The 20,846-nt window shown below is 38.1% G+C and overlaps 1 protein-coding gene across 4 annotated transcripts in view; it reads left to right on the top strand.

The window, feature by feature from the left end:
* The window catches only part of LOC126816440 (ranBP-type and C3HC4-type zinc finger-containing protein 1), a 51,785-nt gene that overhangs the window by 23,422 nt on the left and 7,517 nt on the right, over nucleotides 1–20,846 (top strand). For 3 of the 4 annotated variants that reach the window (XM_050543015.2, XM_050543013.2, XM_050543012.2), the window contains exons 2-8: nucleotides 1,399–1,657; nucleotides 3,889–4,174; nucleotides 6,179–6,269; nucleotides 8,185–8,374; nucleotides 9,896–9,955; nucleotides 10,669–10,991; nucleotides 13,962–14,138. In XM_050543015.2, the coding sequence (XP_050398972.1) occupies nucleotides 3,903–4,174; nucleotides 6,179–6,269; nucleotides 8,185–8,374; nucleotides 9,896–9,955; nucleotides 10,669–10,991; nucleotides 13,962–14,138 (1,113 nt within the window). In that variant the 5' untranslated portion in view covers nucleotides 1,399–1,657; nucleotides 3,889–3,902. Of the gene's footprint in view, nucleotides 1–1,398; nucleotides 1,658–3,888; nucleotides 4,175–6,178; nucleotides 6,270–8,184; nucleotides 8,375–9,895; nucleotides 9,956–10,668; nucleotides 10,992–13,961; nucleotides 14,139–18,012; nucleotides 18,332–20,846 lie in introns of those variants that run through there. The other variant, XM_050543014.2, reaches the window with a different exon arrangement.

The following is a 20,846-nucleotide window of genomic DNA, read 5'->3' as shown; positions in this document are numbered from 1 at the left end:
CCCTGGCACCTCCTCCTTCACTACTAGTAACAAGTGGTAACCCTGGCACCTCCTCCTTCAATACCAGTAACAAGTCGTACCATAGGCCCCTTTCAAAACAAGTAACAAGTGGTAACCATGACTCCTCCTCCTTCAATACCAATAACAATAAGATATACTGATTAGTTTAATCTGTTGACTTGGTGGTTATTAAGACACTAATCTCTGAGAATTTGAAAGTTTTCATAGTTACACAATAAAAGATTATGTTGCCACTAGTGACTTACTCTTAATAATTAATTAAAATGATAGATAATTTTGAATTTATAAAGGCAATAGATAAGGGTAAGGAAGGGTTTAGTTAAACATGCACTATATTTGTAAAGTTAATACAGGAGATATTTTTTTTGAAACAAGTGTAGGAGATTGTCATAGGAGATTAGATAAAGAGCTGACAGTTCTCACTATTATAGTTAAAAACTAGATAATGTAAAGGGAATTTGCTGAATATTTCAGTCAAATTGGTCCTCTCTGAACCGAAAATTTAGCGATTGAATTTTCGTCCTAGCCTCGATCATCATAACTAAAGTCAGTATGATAAAAAACATAGTCTTGATTATTCATTCCATGATTAAATTATGAATTGAAGTCAAACAGCAAATCAGAACCTAAACCAATAAACATCGCAGGCTAGCCATGCCATCGAGAGTTGATTATTGTCTGGATAAGTTAATTAATGTCTAATTAATAATTTAGAAAACATTTCAGGTCTAAAGAAAGACCTGCAATAGGCAGATTAAGCTCTTGCATATTGTATGTCTGATTTTGAATTATCTATTTTTGAACTATTATATTACGAAGGACCAGCTATTTATTTAATTCTTACATAATTCATCTTTGATAATACAATTTATAATTTATAATATCAGTAATTATTTAGGAATAAAATATTAAATAGAAATAAAATCCCACAATCATTAGATTGACATGTTTGTTTATACGGTAGTACCAATCTTTTATGAGATTAATCAAGGCTCATCCTGCACATGCTCTCCCCCCCCCCCCCCATCTTTCCCCCATCTGGACTTCTGACTGAAAAAGTCCAATTATAATTCATTACTTTAGAACCAGATTTTTGTTTCAGATCACTGGAAATGGTATTTCCGGGCTTCTAGTTTTCAAAATTTTCCACTGTATGCCCTGTTGTGCGTTTCGCGCCTTTGGCACTCACAGTCCGTGTGCTCTGGATCCGCCCTTGTTGATATTGTTACTTGGCCTGGCGCCGGCACCCTAATATTGATTTATTTCAAGAATCTAAATTATTTGAAATTATTTCTATTTTCAGATCCAGTTTTCCCTCATAGCCCAGTCAGAGCAGAATAGTTCAGACGTTAAACCCCATATCATTTATAATTTCAGATATCATTGTTTTTAAATATTCCACTAGTTGAACAGGAAGGGGAAGAAATTAAATATATTATCCTCTCAGACACGCAACATCAAGTAGAGATAACAAGAGATGGACGAAGAAGAAAAGTTATTTTTGAGTTGGAAGATTTGAAGCTAGCTGAGGAGTTTACGAGAAAATTGTCTAAATTATTAGATAAACTTGTAAAAGACGAGAAAATAACCAGTTTTAACCTTTGTTCAAATTCAATCAAATGTCAGGATGCTAACGGTAAGGACATTTTATTATATGACAAACAATTCTTAAAGATACATTATGGGAGATTCGATAACGAGTTGGCAGTTCTCACTATTATAGTTAAAAACTAGATAACGTAAAGGCAATTTGCTGAAAATTTCATTCAAATTGATCTACTATGAACCGAAAACTAAGCGAATGAAATTTCTGCCTAGCCTCGGTCATCATTAATAAAGTCATTACAATAAACAGCATAGCCTCGATTATCCATTTAATAGTTAATCGAGAAGGAAAGTTATGCAGTAAATCGACTCACAATCCACTTAAGATCACAGGCTAGCGATGCCATCTAGAGTTGATTATGGTCTGAATAAGTTAATTAATGTCTAATTAATACTTTAGATAACATTTCAGGCCTAAAGAAAGACCTGCAATAGACAGATTTAGCTCTTCCATAATGTATGTTTAATATGATTAATACAATGACATCATTATTAATGTGACGTCATAATGTATGTTTAATATGATTAATACAATAACGTCATTATTAATGTGACATCATAATGTATGTGTAATATGATTAATACAATGACGTCATTATTAATGTGACGTCATAATGTATGTTTAATATGATTAATACAATGACGTCATTATTAATGTGACGTCATAATGTATGTTTAATATGATTAATACAATGACGTCATTATTAATGTGACGTCATACTGTGTGTTTAATATGATTAATACAATGACGTCATTATTAATGTGACGTCATAATGTATGTTTAATATGATTAATACAATGACGTCATTATTAATGTGACGTCATAATGTATGTTTAATATGATTAATACAATGACGTCATTATTAATGTGACGTCATAATGTATGTTTAATATGATTAATACAATGACGTCATTATTAATGTGACGTCATAATGTATGTTTAATATGATTAATACAATGACGTCATTATTAATGTGACGTCATAATGTATGTTTAAGTCCCGAGATATGCTTTCCTCGTGGCCAGGTCTCACTATAAATAAATTTCAGATGATTTTTGCCTGTGCAAAGAGTAAATGAAATGAAATGGGGTTTAACATCCTACTGTTCTGCTCCTAACCTGGGCTAATGAAGACGGGCATACGCCATACAGTGTGCTATGAGGGAAATTTTGCCCGGACAGCGGCACTACGGCCTACTCTTATATCGAATTCCAACTGCCAAGGGATCTTTTACGTGCCGCCAATGAGTACACGGGACCTCGGTTTTTCGTCCCATCCGAACGACTAGACAGCTTTCCTTGTCAGGCCCTCCGTCCTGCATCACTGACAAGGGAGAACCACGCCGGAAAATCTGGATGAACTTTCTCGGCCAATGCAGGGATCGAACATCCGACCTCCAGGCTAGCGAGTAAGCTGTAGCAGTCATTGATTTTTAAGGCGAGCGATCGCTCTCAAGCGCCTGCTGCTCACCTGAATGTTGACCGAGGGGAGCTTTTTCTCCCTCTCTCTAAACTTGAAAATCACTCTGCTTTACAAAGTCATGGGGGGTTAATTATCATTTATGAAACCAGGAATGACCCCCCTGACATGCAGTTATTGATCTTCAGAACCATTTCCCATACACACAACTTATCACTCTTCTTATCGAAACTGGGGGAGCTTTTTTAGGGGAGCTATTTTTTCAATTTGTTGATTAAGGAGAGGTTTTTTTTGGCTCTCCTCTAAAATACAAACAACGACTGCTGTAGTGCCGCTGTCTAGGCAAGATTTCCCTTTCATTAGCCCAGTCGGAGCAGAATAGTAGGAAGTTAAACTCCATTTTATTTCATTTGGAATAGGAAGAAAGGATAGAGGTAAACATGACAGTCTGGGGCCCCGTCTTCATTAGCCCAGTCGGAGCAGAACAATAGGAAGTTAAACCCCATATTATTCATTTGCCTTACTGATGTGTTTTTTGGGAAGTTAAACCCCATTTTATTCATTTGCCTTACTGATGTGTTTTTTGGGAAGTTAAACCCCATTTTATTCATTTGCCTTACTGATGTGTTTTTTGGGAAGTTAAACCCCATTTTATTCATTTGCCTTACTGATGTGTTTTTTGGGAAGTTAAACCCCATTTTATTCATTTGCCTTACTGATGTGTTTTTTGGGAAGTTAAACCCCATTTTATTCATTTGCCTTACTGATGTGTTTTTTGGGAAGTTAAACCCCATTTTATTCATTTGCCTTACTGATGTGTTTTTTGGGTTGTTTTTTTTTAGGTTCTTTGAGGGAAATGAACAGGATGGATGCACCTCGTCCCTGTACCTTGAATAGAATGGCCGGCACTGGCGAGTCTGTCTCTTCATTAGCGCCAGACAGACCGTTCAACTTAAAACCGTTATCGTACGAACAGGTTCAAGAGATCAGTAAGGAATTAATGGCAGCTGTTAGTTTGGGTTGTACCGATAAAGCGAGCCAGTTAGCAGCAAGATTAGCAGCAGAAAAAATTAAAATAGATATTACGGTGGATGAGGATTCGGTAACCAAGGCAGTGGAGCAATTTTCGTAAGTCTATTTTGTTGAGAGACAGACATACAGACAGATAGACAGACAGACAGACAGACAGAGTCATTTCAATACTAACACATGGTTCAATTTCATTTGAATAACTCACTGGAATATAGGGGTGCAGTACAAGGAAACCGAATGACCCGGAGAGAACCCGTGAGGTTAGTCAGGCAGCACTAGATATCAGATGATAATAACACTTATGACATGCCTTATGATGAACTACAGGCATTAAGCCACTTGGTCCTTCAATAATTCCCACTCCATCCGAAAAGAGACAGAGAGAGAGAGTTCAATTTTATTTCAATAATTCATTGTGTGTACAGATCTTTAGCAGTGGGAGGAAACAGGGGGACCCGGAGAAAAACCCACAAGGTTAGACAGGCAACCCTACTCATTGTCACATATAAGCACATCTTCAATAGAAGGCTTGATCTCGCTTTAACTACGTACATCTTATCAAGGCCTTCACGTAATACCCTGCATATTTCGGCACTAATATCAGATTCCTCGATCGTCGCGAATACCAAGTCTCACGCTTTCAGGCTAAAATTCCTACTTGTGATAATCGAGTTGCAAAGTTCAAGGTTCATTCAATGTCAAGGTTTCCGTGTAGGTCGAGATGTCACAACCTCTGATTGGACGCTACTGCTCACGTGTCTGTAGATAACATAGCCAGGGCTGTCGGTAATTTTTCACAGATGATTAGCAGCACTGCTAATCAAAAAGTCCAATTTTGCCAAATTTGATTAGCAAATTTAAAAATTGATTAGCAGTTTTTCAGTTTCAAATCAACATAAAACACCTAAATAACAAGATTATTTTAATTTTAATTGATAGCAAATGATTAGATTTCATTCTTAAGATTTTTTTTGAATGTTAGCACTTCTACAGCTAGCTGTGAACATTTCTGAATGAATGTAGACTTTTGTTAGGCCTTATGTCTGGCTTCTTATTTCTTCGTTAGAAAACAATTTCGTCTGCTTTTTATCGTGTGTTATTATTTTTGTTCAATCGGAAGCACGCGGTATTTTACGAATAATCTCAATTAACTAGACGCACGCGATATAAACAATAATAGTTTACGGGAATTCTTACTTTAATTTCTCACTTTACAATACGTTTACACGTATTTATTTTTTATATTTTATTTACAATACGTGGGGGATACACTGAATTTATTTTTTTTCAAATTGAATACTGATATAATTACTCGAAATTGACATGTCTCGCAACGTGAGTGGTACTACTTGATTCCCTATTTCCGGTTTAATAGTCCCGATTCATAGAGTTATGTCCCTGTATTATATAGTATCATGAATTGAGTCTGGGTAGTTCGAGAAGAAAATGTCACACGGAGAATTTCGTTTTGTTTATAAAAGTTACTGCGAATCAAAAACGTTAGATTTTAATTTTTGATTAGCAACGGACAAAATATGTATCGCAAATTGCGCTGCGATACTGGTTGTCGGCAGCCCTGAACATAGCTATAAGTTCAGGAACTGTGAAGTAAACAAGCAACGTACAGATGTTGTAAAACTCGCAGTCGTTGCTTCAGGAACATGATATAAGCAGGGAATCGAAACCCACGAGGTTGGATCGGCAACCCTACTCATTGTCACATATAAGCGGGGAATCGAAACCACGCCACTTGACCTTATGATCTAATGTTCATACATTAAACATTCGGCCACCCCAGTAAATCAATTACTCTTATATTTGTATGCGTGTGTTTGTTTTTGTACTTTTGAGTAGCCTCATGGCTCTGTGAGGAAGACGCTGTCTCAGTAAGCAAGTACAGTCCCGATGTTGGTCAAGAAAGTGCAGTATAATGTTCCTGCATATTTTTCTCCTTGTTAGTGATGCAAGACGAAGAGTCGGGCGAGAACAGTATCTAGTCATGCGGGTGGGACAAAAAAACAAAGCCCTGTCTTCATTAGCCCAGTAGGACGTTAAACTCCATGTTTGCATTTCATTTATTTGTGTGTTTGACCATTTCAGTTTAAAAATACATGTTGAAGACCGAGAGACAAGCGCTGCTATAAATTTGAAAGTTTTCCAATCGGATACTGTTGGAGAATTAAAAATGAAGGTAATAATCTTTGATGATCGAAATATTTATTTAATAATAATAATAATAATAATTGTGACCTGTATACTCCAGTTCAATTACTAAATGCCATTGAAAGAATTTACATTTGTGGAGCACGAAATTCATCCATAAGCAATGAAAAAAAGGTTATGTACACAGTGAGTGGAAAGCCTAATGAAATGGAGTTTAACGTCCTACTGTTCTGCTCGGACTGGGCTAATGAAGACTGGCATATGCCATACAGTGTGATATGAGGGAAATTTATACCCATACTTTTTCTCGACTCTTTGATGAAAATGGGAGGGTATACGCCGATACACGGCCACTTTTGACGGCCACTTTTGAAAAGTGGCCGTGTATCAGTTGAAAAGTGGCCGCGTATCAGTCAGCTGAAAAGTGGCCGTGTATCAGTTGAAAAGGGACAAAAATAACAAAATCATGATTTACATATTTATTTGAACATCTACAACCCGTTTTGAATATGTTATGGTAAAAGAGTCATCATTTTCAACTGTCTCAGCACTTTTCGAATGTGCGTCACTCTCAGTCATATTCTTACATTTTGTCTCACATTTCTTTACATTTTGATATCTAGTCGCACTTTCACATTTTGTTGCACTTTCACATTTTATCGCGGCTTATGCTTATCCGCAGCACGTAATCCAAATATTTTAATCTCTTGGCATTTTCAACACTAAAAACTTTCACATTTTGTCGCGGTTTATGCTCATCCGCAGCACGTAATCCAAATATATTACTAGTATAAATTAATCCATTGGCAATTTCTACACTACACTCTTTCTCGGTGTATGAGTTGATACACCGTCTCTTTTTTGAGTGGAGATCTCTTCGGCTTTGCCTCGGAGCCCCATTCAAAAAAAAGACGGTGTATCAACCCATACACCTTGAAAACAAGGTATATAACTATTACTTACCCTGGACACCAGCACTACGGCTTACTCTTATATTGAATTCCATCTGCATTGTTTCTTTTATGTGCACGACAATGTCTTATCCGAATGGGGGATCACGTGGCTAAGTGGGTAAGACACTGGCTCGCTAGCCTGGAGGTCGGGTGTTCGATCCCTGCATTAGCCGAGAAAGTTCATCCAGATTTTCCGGCGTGGTTCCCTCCTGTCAGTGATGCAGGACGGAGGGCCTGACAAGGACAGCTGGTTAGTCCTTCAGATGAGACGAAAAAACCGAGGTCCCGTGTATATATTGGAATGCACGTAAAAGATCCCCTGGAAGTTGGAATTCGATATAAGAGTAGGCCATAGTGCCGCTGTCCAGACAAAATTTCCCTCATAGCAAACTGTATGGCATATGCCCGTATTCATTAGCCCAGTATAGGAGCAGAACAGTAGGACGTTAAACCCCATTTCATTTCATTTCTTTTCATTTCCGAATGACTATACATTGTCCCTTGCCGGGTCCTCCGTCCTGCATCCTGGAAAATCTAGATGAACTTTCTTAGTCAACACAGGGATTGAACAAAAAACTTCCAGGTTAGCGAGCCAATGTCTTACTCGTTGATCCACTGTGGCCCCAGTCTTACCAACTAATCCACTGTGGCCCCAGTTTTATTTATTATTAGCAGGGGTTTGGTGGGTGGCCGAATGTTTAGCGCGTGGGTTTTGTATCATAAGGTCTGTCATTGAGTCAACTGGCATGGTATTGATTCTCCAGTTGTATGTTAGAAGCAGTAGGGTCGTCTGTCCAACCCCATTGGTTTTCCCCAGGTCCTCCGGTTTCCTCCCACTGCTAAAGAGCCCTTCGTGCAAGCGAATTATATAAATAAAAAATTGAACCATATGTGAGTCCCGAAATGACCTAGTTTGTGTTGAGTGTATGTTAAACCCCATATCTCTCACTCTCTATTTTTTATTTGTATTAAAAAAAATTTTTCCTTCAGTTAATGGTCAAGTATAATTTTCCTATAGAAGTTCAGAGGTGGATAATAGGGAAAAAGTTACCAGAAGACAATGAAACATTGTATCAACATAGAATACGAGGACCGGGGTACACCGTATATGTTTATTTACTGAAGGCTAAATCTGTTAACTTGACTCTACCAGAATACGAACAACAACGTTCAGCAATGTGTAAATATTTACAAATTTATTATTTATCTGATCTACATATAATTATAGTTTCATTGTTTTTCCCATTCTTTTATGCACCATTATTGTCATCACCCCCTTCCAGAGGTCGCAGTTGATTATACGCAGATGTTCCAAAATTTTGCCTTTTAGCCCTCTACATCTGGTGACTTGGAGCCTCTCAAAATATTTAATTTAAGCGTCCTTATTTCATTGATACTGTATTTATTTTAATGACGACTGGAAGTTGATGGCATATCTATAGTTGACGACACAGTCATTTCAATCTTTCACTTCGACAGGAAGTATAGAGAAAACTATCGCTATGAAAGCCAATATTTGATTGGCTGAATGGAAACAATATATCATGTTCTAGCCAATCCAATGTCTTGTATGAAATGTGCTTTATTGCTTCCAGTGCGTCAAAATGGGGGGGGGGGGTCTCTCAGAATAGATACGTATAATAGAAGGCTTAATTTTACTGCCATGAACTTAGGATTATGAATGAAATAAGAGGAAATATAAAAACCTATGGAAACTACGTACAGTAGCAGTGTGTAAATGCCGCTTGAAGCACGTAATTTGATGACGTAGTGTACAAACTATGACATAGAATAATCTAATTATTCTCACGTTGGGGATATTTTATGCATGTAAATTACGCAGCGTCCATCAATATCTGTGTTTATTTTGAAAAAAAATGTGTGAAATAAGTGGATTTTTGCGTGACTGCGACCTCTGCCTCCATTCATCTGTCATCCACAATAGCAAATAACTTTGATTTGATTTAGACACCACAAAGGTTCCAGTTAATAATAACCATGACACTATCCATAAAACTCTCCCAGAATTCCTGATAAAGGATTTTTCTGCATGCAAATGATGTTCTCAAAGACCCGATCTCCTTCCCTATCAAGATTGAAACCACCATTAGAGAGATTTACATGGTTAAACATCATCAGTTTTTGTGACGTATGACGTGTAGCTGACAGATAGCAGCCCCCATAACCTTAAGTTCACAAAACCTAGCTAAACCTTGTTTAATTTCTATGACCCAATCCATAATTTTATCTCTAAATCACGAACTAAATCCACAAAGAAGACCTTCGTGTATATAAAATAAGAAGAGTCTGAGACAAAACATGTGCATGCTTAAGTAATCTCATCTTTCACAATCTATCCGTGATGTAGACCTATCAAGAGGGTGGACCAAGTTTGTGTCGCCACCTTCTAAGTGTAATTGTAAGTGTGAATTTAGCGAAACGTCATAATGTACAGTTAAACTTTCGCTTATCTAAATGTAACTGTAAAGCTGCAAAACATCTCTAATATAGAATAAGCATGAAGATATAATTTAACACCAGGTACAATTTTATGGATACACATTACTGAGTTTATAATTTGCTGGATAAAGAAGAGAGTATTAAACTCAGTAATTGTGTATCCATAAAATTGTACCTTGTGTTAATATGTTCAATTACTAAATGCCAATCAAAGAAGATATAATTTGTATGTTTTTATTAGTAGGGGGTAGTTTTAGACATGATGAAAACAGAAGTGTGTCATCGGAATTACCAACAGGAGGTAGGTATAATCATGGATAACAAACATTAAAATCAATTAGTTACGCCATTTTGTTATTCATTTGGTTTCCTCATACTGCTAAAGACCCCTACACGCAAGCAATTAATGAAATATAATTTGTGTTGAGTGGATGTTAAACCCCACCAGTAGGAGGTGAACAGTAGGACGTTAAACCCCATTTCATTTCATTTCATGTTAAACCCCATCTCTCTAAACAAAGAACAGCTTTGCAATGAAAACTCTACACACTCTTTTGAGAACTCCTTTCTAAAAGCGCCAGGGGGTTGGATGGCCGAATGGTTAGCATGTGCGTGCTGTATCATAAGGTCTGTCATTGAGTCAACTGGCATGGTTTCAAATCCCCGGTTGTACGTGACAAGGAGTAGGATCGCCTGTCCAACCTCGTGGGTTTTCTCCAGGTCCTCGGTTTCCCCCCACTGCTAAAGACCCCTACGTGCAAGCGAATCATAGAAATAAAATTAAACCATATGTTAGTCCCGAAATGACCTAGTGTATGGCGAGTGGACGTTAAACCCCATTTCTCTCTCTCTCTCTAAAAGCCCCAAGTTTTCCTGTTCAGGAAAACGGTCGCTGCATCACAATTGTATAGGTGTAGATACATATCATTTACCATCATACAGACGAGGCTAGATGTAGCTGCCGAAGTTTGCCAAGTGGGGCAGTATAATACTAGCATACTTGTTTCATTACAGATTATGTCTCCATGAAAAATGCAACTCGACGAAATCCTGGATGTCAGCAGCCTAACCAGTCGAATGCACACATATACGTAAATGATGCTGTTGTTGGTGGTGCCAAAGGCGGAGCTGTTGGTGGTGCCGTTGGTGGTGCTGTAGGTGGTGCTGTTGGTGGTGTTGCTCCGAGAGTGCCTGTAGGCGGTGCTGTAGGCGGTGCTATTGGGGGTGCTGTTGGTGGCGTAGCGCCGAGAGTGCTTGTAGGACCAACTATAAGCATACCAGATGATAATATATATGAATCCATGTATGCTGCACCATTTGAAAAAAAAATAAATAATGTGAGTTCATTATTTTACATTAGGTACATCGTCTTATTGTGTTTCTGTTTCACTCGGTACCTGATTTGACTTGTTACCCAATTTGAAAGTAGGTTAGATTTAAATGTGGTCTTGTATTGTTATCACCCCCGTCTGTCCGTCCTAGTCACCAGGGGCTAAAGTTATACACAGTGTTTTTCTCCTGTATGTTATTTTCACAATTGCTATCAGAGTTATTGCCCTTGATCAATATAAACGTTTTTGTCTTATAATTACTTCATGATTTACTGCCCTTGATCAGTCTTCCTTTACCTACAAAAGAATACAAATGTGGAAATCTATATCGACTGCTTAGATGACACAGCTGCTGGGTTCAAATGGCAACCTATCTTCAATTATTTTGATACAGCCTGCAATCTGATCAAAACACAGATCCCATTTCGTTTCGTTTTTATACGCCCACATTTTCATGTGGACGTATATTGTCGTCGCCCCTGTCCGGACGTCCGTCCACAATTGTTTGTGAACAGTCTACAGGTCACAATTTTTATCCGATTTCAATGAAACTTAAAATATAGGTTTATCACAATTTTTATCCGATTTCAATGAAACTTGAAATATAGGTTTATCACCCTAAGATCTCGGTTCCTTCGATATTGGCATCTATCGGACCATAACTTCATGGATTATGGCCCCTGATTGCACGAAAAATCACGTTTTTGGCTTGTGAACACTGTAGAGGTCACAATTTTTATCCGATTTTGTTGAAACTTGAAATGTAAGTTTATAACCCAAAGATCTCGGTTCCTTTCGATATTGGAGCATATCGGACCGTAACTTCCTGAATTATGGCCCCTGATTGTACGTAAAAACACGTTTTTTGGCTTGTGGACCCTAAAGAGGTCATAATTTTTATCCGATTTAAAAAAACGTATTATTATATCACCGTTAAACCCTAAGGACGGTCGACTTCGAATTTCGTGAAATCGGCCCAAAACTGACAGACAAAATGGCCGCCGTTCATTCTCAAATAGCGTAAAAATATGGTATATCAAGTTTGTGGACCCTATAGAGGTCAGAATTTTTATCCGATTTTGTTGAAACTTGAAATATAAGTTTATAACACAAAGATCTCGGTTCCTTTCGATATTCGCGCATATCACACTGTAACTTAATGAATTATGGCCCCTGATTGTACGCAAAAACGCGTTTTTTGGCTTGTGGACCTTATAGAGGTCATAATTTTTATCCGATTTAAAAAACCGTGTTAATATATCACCATTACACCCTAAGGACGGCTGAGTTCGAATTTCGTGAAAATCGGTCCAAAACTGACAGACAAAATGACCGCCCTTCTTTCTCAAATAGCGTAAAAATATGGTATATCAAGGTTGTGGACCCTATAGAGGTCACAATTTTTATCCGATTTTGTTGAAACTTGAATAGTTAGTTTATAAAACAAAGATCTCGGTTCCTTTCGATACTCGCGCACATCGGACCGTAACTTCATGAATTATGGCCCCTTTGTATGACAAATCGCGTTTTTAGCTTGTGGACCATATAGAGGTCATAATTTTTATCCGATTTAAAAAAACGTTTTATTATATCACCATTAAACCCTAATGACGGTTGAGTTCGAATTTCGTGAAAATCGGCCCAAAACTGACAGACAAAATGGCCGCCGTTCGTTCTCAAATAGCGTAAAAATATGGTATATCAAGGTTGTGGACCCTATAGAGGTCACAATTTTTATCCGATTTTGTTGAAACTTGACATGTAAGTTTATAACCCAAAGATCTCGGTTCCTTTCGATATTCGCACATATCGGACCGTAACTTCCTGAATTATAGCCCCTGATTGTACGAAAAATCACGTTTTTAGCTTGTGGACCCTTTAGAGGTCATAATTTTTATCCGATTTAAAAAAAACGTATTATTATATCACCGTTACACCCTAAGGACGACTGAGTTCGAATTTCGTGAAAATTGGCCCAAAACTGACTGACAAAATGGCGGGCCCTTGTTCTCAAATAGCGTAAAAATATGGTATATCAAGGTTGTGGACCCTATAGAGGTCACAATTTTTATCCGATTTTGTTGAAACTTGAAATGTAAGTTTATTACTCAAAGATCTTGGTTCCTTTTGATATTTGCGCATATCGAATTGTAATTTCCTGAATTATGGCCCTTGATTGTAGGGAAAATCACTTTCGTTTAGCTGGTTTTCTATCCATCTCTCGAAAATGTGGGCGTATACTGCCTGGCAGCCGCTGGTTTATAATTCAAAATTTCGTTTTACTTGTCTTCACTACACCAGGATCTGGAAGAGTTGTTATCATTGACGTGTTCTGGTTGACATTACTGGTTTAGCCAATGAAATGGTCTGTTACGGCGAGCTTTAGGCGTGTTTTGCACAGAACTGTCAGTGATCCACTAGAAACATCAATGCTGATTGGTTAATCAAATGTCTGACGTCATAGGGTCAAAGGTTGCTCGTATGACCCCTGACGCGACCTCCCAAAACAACTGGTCAGATCTTCATGTAGTGTAGGCCAACGAAAGTATAAAAATTGAAACGAAATGTAGATCTGTGTTGTAATCAGATTGGTACAGCCTGCTACTTTTATCGTAAAAGGGGGGGTTGGATGGCTGAATGGTTAGCGTGCGCGTGCTGTATCAAAGTCTGTCATTGAGTCGACTGGCGTGGTTTCGAATCCCCGGTTGTACGTGACAAGGAGTAGGGTCGCCTGTCCAACCTCGTGGGTTTTCTCCGGGTCCTCCGGTTTCCTCCCACTGCTAAAGACCCCTATGCACAAGCGAATTATTCAAATAAAATTAAACCATATGTTAGTCCCGAAATGACCTAGTTTGTGTCGAGTGGACCTTTAAACCCCATTTCTCTCTTGTAAAAGATACATTATGTAGGTCCTTCGGTTTCCTCTCACAGCTAAAGAAAAAAAATTGAACCATATTTCTCCTTCTCTCTTGACAGCCGGAAGGATGGGTGTGTCCAGCGTGTACGTATATCAACATACCAACTCGGCCAGGCTGTGAAATCTGTGCCCACAGTCGACCTGATGATTATAGAGTACCAGAGGGGTACGTTCCAGCACCGGAAGAGCAGGAACGAATTCTACAAGAAGAGGCCTTAGAACGACAGATTCGAGAGGTGAGTCCTAAGTTACAAGATATAGTCTTTTTGTATGTGGTCGTATGTTGTCGTCGCCCCCTGTCCATTCATTGGTCCGTCATCCACAATTTCTTGTGAACACTACACTGCAGACTACATTTATAATTCCATTGTTTTGAGATTTCTATATGTTGTTAACATTGCTGAGATGAAGCGGTCTATTTCATTTCAACAATTTTCGTTAATTACTGTTAGAGTTATGGCCCTTGTTTCACTTTTGTAGAACCTTGTAAACATGCAGCAACAAAAGTTATCATTCAGTCTGCATTAACTTTATATTCATTATCTAGATAGTAAAATGAAGAAGCCTATCAACAATTTTCGTTACTTTCAAGACGTTATATTTCGTATTCAATGTGACAACCCATGTCAGCTACTCAAACGATTAAGCTGATGTGGGTGTATGTTTCGTTGCATGGCAACCCATCTTTATATGCTTGAATTCGACAAGGAGTATGCAGAAACACTGCTGTCAGTTTAAAATATACCTCTTAACAAACTGCATGGTAGAATACCTGTCTCCATTAGCCCATGTATCGGTTGGATGGCTGAATGGTTAGCGTGCGCGCGCTGTATCATAAAGTCTGTCCACTCGACACAAACTAGGTCATTTCGGGACTAACATATGGTTTAATTTTATTTCAATAATTCGCTTCCGCGTAGGGGTCTTTAGCAGTGGGAGGAAACCGTAGGTCCCGGAGAAAACCCACGAGGTTGGACAGGCGACCCTACTCCTTGTCACGTACAACCGGGGATTCGAAACCACGCCAGTCGACTCAATGACAGACTTTATGATACAGCGCGCGCACGCTAACCATTCAGCCATCCAATCCCCCAGTTTTAGAGGTACCTGATGCACTAATGAAATAGTACCTGACATTTTCAACTTAGTGCCGGACATGTATTAATAATATCAATAAAAGGGACAAATCAGTGCCGGACAAAATGACAGGCACCAGAGGTTTTGTGCCTGACAAAGCCTGAATCTGTGCCTGATATTGTCTGTGACAGGTGCCTTATTTCCAGGCTTGAATAGAAATGAAATGAAATGAAATGAAATGAAATGGGGATTAACGTCCTACTGTTCTGCTCCTGACCTGGACTAATGAAGACGGGCATACGCCATACAGTGTGCTATGAGGGAAATTTTGCCCGGGCAGCGGCGCTACGGCCTACTCTTATATCTAATTCCAACGGATCTTTTACGTGCACGCCAATATGTACACGGGACCTCGGTTTTTCGTCCCATCCGAACTACTAGACAGCTGTCCTTGTCAGGCCCTCCGTCCTGCATCACTGACAAGGGGAAACCACGCCAGAAAATCTGGATGAACTTTCTCGACCATTGCAGGGATCGAATAACCAACCTCCAGGCTAGCGAGCCAGCGTCTTACCCACTTAGCCACGTGATCCCCGTGCAAAGGCTTGAATAGAAATAAGGAGATGTCATAATAAAGAATGTAATTATTTTCATTTATAAAGCCAAGTTATTTACAGCATATATACACACTGACATATTAGACCATTATGATATCAAATAAAATATTATAGTTACTCTTCATGATCAAGATTCGGGCGCTGTAGCGTGATGTATCGCCCTAAAAAAAATAAAACTGTACATTCAGTGTCAATCCATCCCTCTTGTCTTTACAGATAAGAGTGAATTTTCTATATATTGTCAATAGAGACTAACATATGAGATTAACATATGGTAATCATGTGGTGATCACGTGTTAGCTACTGAAATGGTTTTTCTACAGCTATTTCGTTATTTAAGTAGCCAAAACGGAATATTTAATGAATAATTAATTATCATAAGCCTTACTAATATTTCATATTTCAGTCCAATATATATTTTATTGTGTGCGCCATGCTGACAAAGTGGTATAGAGACGTAAATTCACAACACCCTACCATGAAAAAAATAAATATAAATTTACTTTGAAAAGTTTTCGTGCATTATCAAAAATGACCAGCAGTGTAATATTTGAGGTGGAAGCCCTGATATGGACCGATTTTATTTCAATAATTGGGTTGCACATAAGGGTAAAAACCCATGAAGTTAGGCAGGCAAGCCTATGTAGTGGTAGTCTCTATCATGTACAAAAAATATTCTACGAAAATTAATCTGGATGCATTGTCAACATTTGAGAATAATAGGTCATTGGCTAGATTATGCGGTCTTTTACATTATCATAAACACCGTCTAAGGGAGATAACTCGTTCTAAAACAAGTTGATGACGCCCATGAAATGAATTTAAGAATGCCATTCCAGAAAATCCATTTGATTGCATTGCCAGTTCAATATCCAACACAGGGGGGTTGGATGGCTGAATGGTTAGCGTGCGCGCGCTGTATCATAAAGTCTGTCATTGAGTCGACTGGCGTGGTTTCGAATCCCCGGTTGTACATGGCAAGGAGTAGGGTCGCCTGTCCAACCTCGTGGGTTTTCTTTGGGTCCTCCGGTTTGCTCCCACTGCTAAAGACCCCTACGCGCAAGTGAATTATGTAAATAAAATCAAACCATATGTTAGTCCCGAAATGACCTAGTTTGTGTCGAGTGGACGTTAAACCCCATTTCTCTCTCTCTCTCTCTCTCAATATCCAACACTCTGAATTTTTTTTATTGTAAATACCTCTCTTCATTGGCCATGTTTTTTCAATTAATCCTAATTCATGTTTGTTTATAATAATGCAAGAATTAAGGGATTTATTGCATGAAGAACCAAACTCCCAGGTTTCGCATCGGCAATAGAACTTTTCGTCAAATATTGACAACGGTCCCAGACCCTCCATATGATGAAGACTAGCGGTTCTGGGTGACTAATGTTGTGAATTGGGGTTTAACGTCCATTCGACAAAAACTAGATCATTTTGGGACTAACACATGATTCAGTTTTATTTCAATTATTCGCTTGCACGTAGAGGACTTTAGCAATTGGAGGAAACCAGAGGACCCGGAGAAAACCCTAGGCGACCCTACTCCTTGTCACGTACAACCGGGGAATCGAAACCACGCCAGTTGACTCAATCAGGGTTCCCGCGGTCCTTAAAAATCCTTGAATATCCTTAAATTTAAAATTTCATTTTCAAGGTCTTGAATATCCTTGAATTTCGCGGAAATAGGAAAATATCCTTGAATTTCAGTTGAGATCCTTAATTTTGTTTCAAATGTCTTCAATTCCTTTTAAATATGATATTATAACGATAGTTGGTAATGTTTTGGTTATTTTTAAGATGAAAAATTGTAACTTTAGGCTAAAAAATGTCCTTGAAAATCCTTGAATTTGACGTAAATTTATCCTTGAATATCCTTGAAAAAATGCTTGACGAAGCCGCGGGAACCCTATCAATGACAGACCTTATTTGAGCGTGGATGCGCTAACCATTCAGCAAGCAATAGGACTGTAAGCGAAAGGACCCTTTTTTTTTTTTCCAGCCAGTAGATGAACCATATTGATCTTCAAATTTCGTATGAAGCGTGGTGAGGATGACCCCAGTTTATTATCAGCGGACCCTATCTTTCTGTTCCATAAATATTATGTGTCCAGAAAAGCTTGTGACCACGCTAGAGATCAGATTTCTTGTAGACACGAAGAACCCTTATCAAATTTGATCAACATCTAAGGTTTTCTTCCTTGATGAACCATATTTTAGTCCCAAAATTACCTAGTTTGGTATGGTGGATATTAAAACCCCATTTCTCTGTCTCTCTCTCTATTTTGAGGATTTACCAGTTGTTTTCTTCACTCAAAAGCCAATTGAAAATTAACAAATTGAACATATAATTTTTTTTTTCATGTCTTTTGTTCTTGAGGTCTCGTCAATTCTGCCCTGCCTTTGTATTTTCAGGAAAATGAACGGCTCGGAGGAAGAATTGACGAACCCTTGAGACCAAAACTATCGGAACAAGAACTTGACTTAATACTAAAATTTAACGATGCCATTCAGACCCATGTGAGACCAGATACGGATGAACTGAATCAGTCGTTCGAGGAGGACTTTTCTTTCATTCCTGTGGAGTATACAAACAAAACTAACCGTGATCGGACCAGCTAAGATTGGAATATCTACGCAGAAAGGCCAGCGGTGATTTTTTGTTGCCACGGCTGGAAATGATAATTTTTGTTGCATTATTCAACTAGTATCTGACATTTTGAACTTTGTGGTGGACATGTACTAATATTTGTGACTGTTGTTTGTTTGTTTGTCTGTTCAGGGTTGATAAATACACTAGGGCTGTTCCGAGGTTGGTGTATAGGGATAGCTCGGACCGGGGAGTAAGATAGGCCTGGTGGTGATGGTCTATCACTTCTGGTTTTAAAGCTATGCTACTTTTGGTTAATGGCTATACGTGTGCTACGCTGGATCAACCGCTAGTTAGGAATAAAATTACAAGGATAAATTTTAACCGGACACATTGTGCCTGACAAATCCTGGATTCGTGCCTGACAATGTCTGTGACAGGTGCCTTATTTAGAGGCTCGATTGTAGTGTCTTGGATGTGTACTATAATAATACATGTATTGTAATTTCTATAAAATCATGTATTAAAAAAACCCAAACAAACCCGAACAGTTATCTCCCTTTGACCTATGGTATTTTAAACTGGACAGAGAAACACGTTTATTTGATTTCAAATGTGTAATGTGCTATAAAATCATATCCAATAAAAAAAAACAACAGTTGAATGGACCCAATAGTTGTCAAGCAAGTTATCTCCCTTTGAGGTATGGTAGTTGAAGCTGGAGAAACAGAAACACGTTTATTTGATTTCAAATGTGTAATATGCTGTAAAATCATATCCAATAAAGAATGGACCGAATAGCTGTTAAACAAGTTATCTTCCCTTTGACCTATAGTAGTTTAATCTGGACATCCAGACCTGTTTATTTGATTTCAAGAGCTTCATGTGCAACTCCATGTTCGTTACCACGGGGATGTACCACATGATTTAAATGAATATTGTAAAAGTTAAAGACTATGAACGACCTCAAGTTTACAGATGACCAAGACTACCTGTGATACGACCATAGCGGCATACGTCAAAATATACGACATAAAATCACATGATAGGGGAGATAACTATGTGATTGAATCATCATGACTGGTGTGTACAAGACTACGTGACTGAATGATCAGGACTGGTGTGTAGGAGACTATGTGATTGAATGATCAGTACTGGTGTGTAGGAGACTATGTGATTGAATGATCAGTACTGGTGTGTAGGAGACAACGTGACTGAATGATCAGGACTGGTGTGTAGGAGACAATGTGACTGAATGATCGGGACTGGTGTGTAGGAGACAACATGACTGAATGATCAGGACTAGTGTGTACAAGACTATGTGACTAAATGATCACGACTAATGTCCCACTACCCCTCCTACGGCCACTCCCTATAAAGTATGTCACTACTGGTAAATATAGAGATATATTTATGATGTTATAACGACGGTCAGAGAGGATGATTAAAGGTGATTTCATTTCATGAAATATGGAAGTTTTTAATAGTTTGTACCAGGCCCATAGCCAGCTTGCTGGCTGCGGAGGGGCAGTGAGTTTTTTTTTAGGGGGGGGCACAGTCTACAGTAGGTATTTTAGAGCTATGGTCGGCAACTTTTTTTTCGGGGGCGGGGGGGGGGACATTTTTTCAGGGGGGCATTGCCCCTCCTTGCCACCCGCTGGCTACGGGCCTGGTTTGTACATTATATCATCAATATTATAAAATATGGACATTTTTAATAGTTTGTACATAAATTTAAGTTGTAAATATTTTTACAAATTATAATATTAAGGGCAGAATTTTTATCTAGATTTCATGTTTTTAGTCATGTACATTTTACTGTAAATATGTAATCGTATACCAAGAATTTGTACAGATGAAAATATTGTTCTAAGGGTTTTCTTAAAAATACATTATGTAAGATTTAGATAAAGAGCTGGCCACTCTGGCTATATTGAGTGTTGATAGCGGTACTGGACAAACGAGACTAAGTCTCTGTCCTCTGATTGTCTAGAGAGTTGATTATAAGCTTGGCATGTTAATAAATGTCGAAATAATAATTTATATAACATTTAAAGTTAGAAAAAATACCTTCAATAGGCAGGTTTACCTCCGGGAAGTCATTTAAGAGTATAGGGGGGGTTGGATGGCTGAATAGTTAGCTCGAGACAAGGAATAGGGTCGCCTGTCCAACCTTGTGGGTTTTCTCTGGGTCCTCCGGTTTCCTCCCACTGCTAAAGACCCCTATGCGCAAGTGAATTATTGAAATAAAATTAAACCATATGTTAGTCCCAAAATGACCTATAAGAGTTTCCACAGCCATATATATAGAGCGAGCTATCTAACGATTGTCTCAGTTGTCATTGAATAACAAAATGGCTTTATTTGTATGGTCTTTGTCATACATTTATAAATTTCTACAGTTCCTACCTATATATTAAACACAACTACTATTCCGTATGTTTTCACTGAATAATGCATGTTTAACATGAGAAGTTATTTATTTAGTCCTGTAAATATTCTACCTGCTCAAATAATTGTTGAAAATAAAATATTATTTATTATTACAAGATTTCATGTTGATATTTTCATATCATCAAATTGCAGCATAAGGGGGAATCCTATCAATAAGTGATTATTTGAAATGATATTGATTTAATTAAAATGATGAAGAAAACAA

This window comes from Patella vulgata, chromosome 3 (assembly GCF_932274485.2).
Source record: "Patella vulgata chromosome 3, xgPatVulg1.2, whole genome shotgun sequence".
In the NCBI taxonomy this organism is placed as follows: Eukaryota; Metazoa; Mollusca; class Gastropoda; family Patellidae; genus Patella; species Patella vulgata.
The sequence above is the reverse complement of the archived record's forward strand: the minus strand, read 5'-3'. Positions and strand labels throughout refer to the sequence as shown.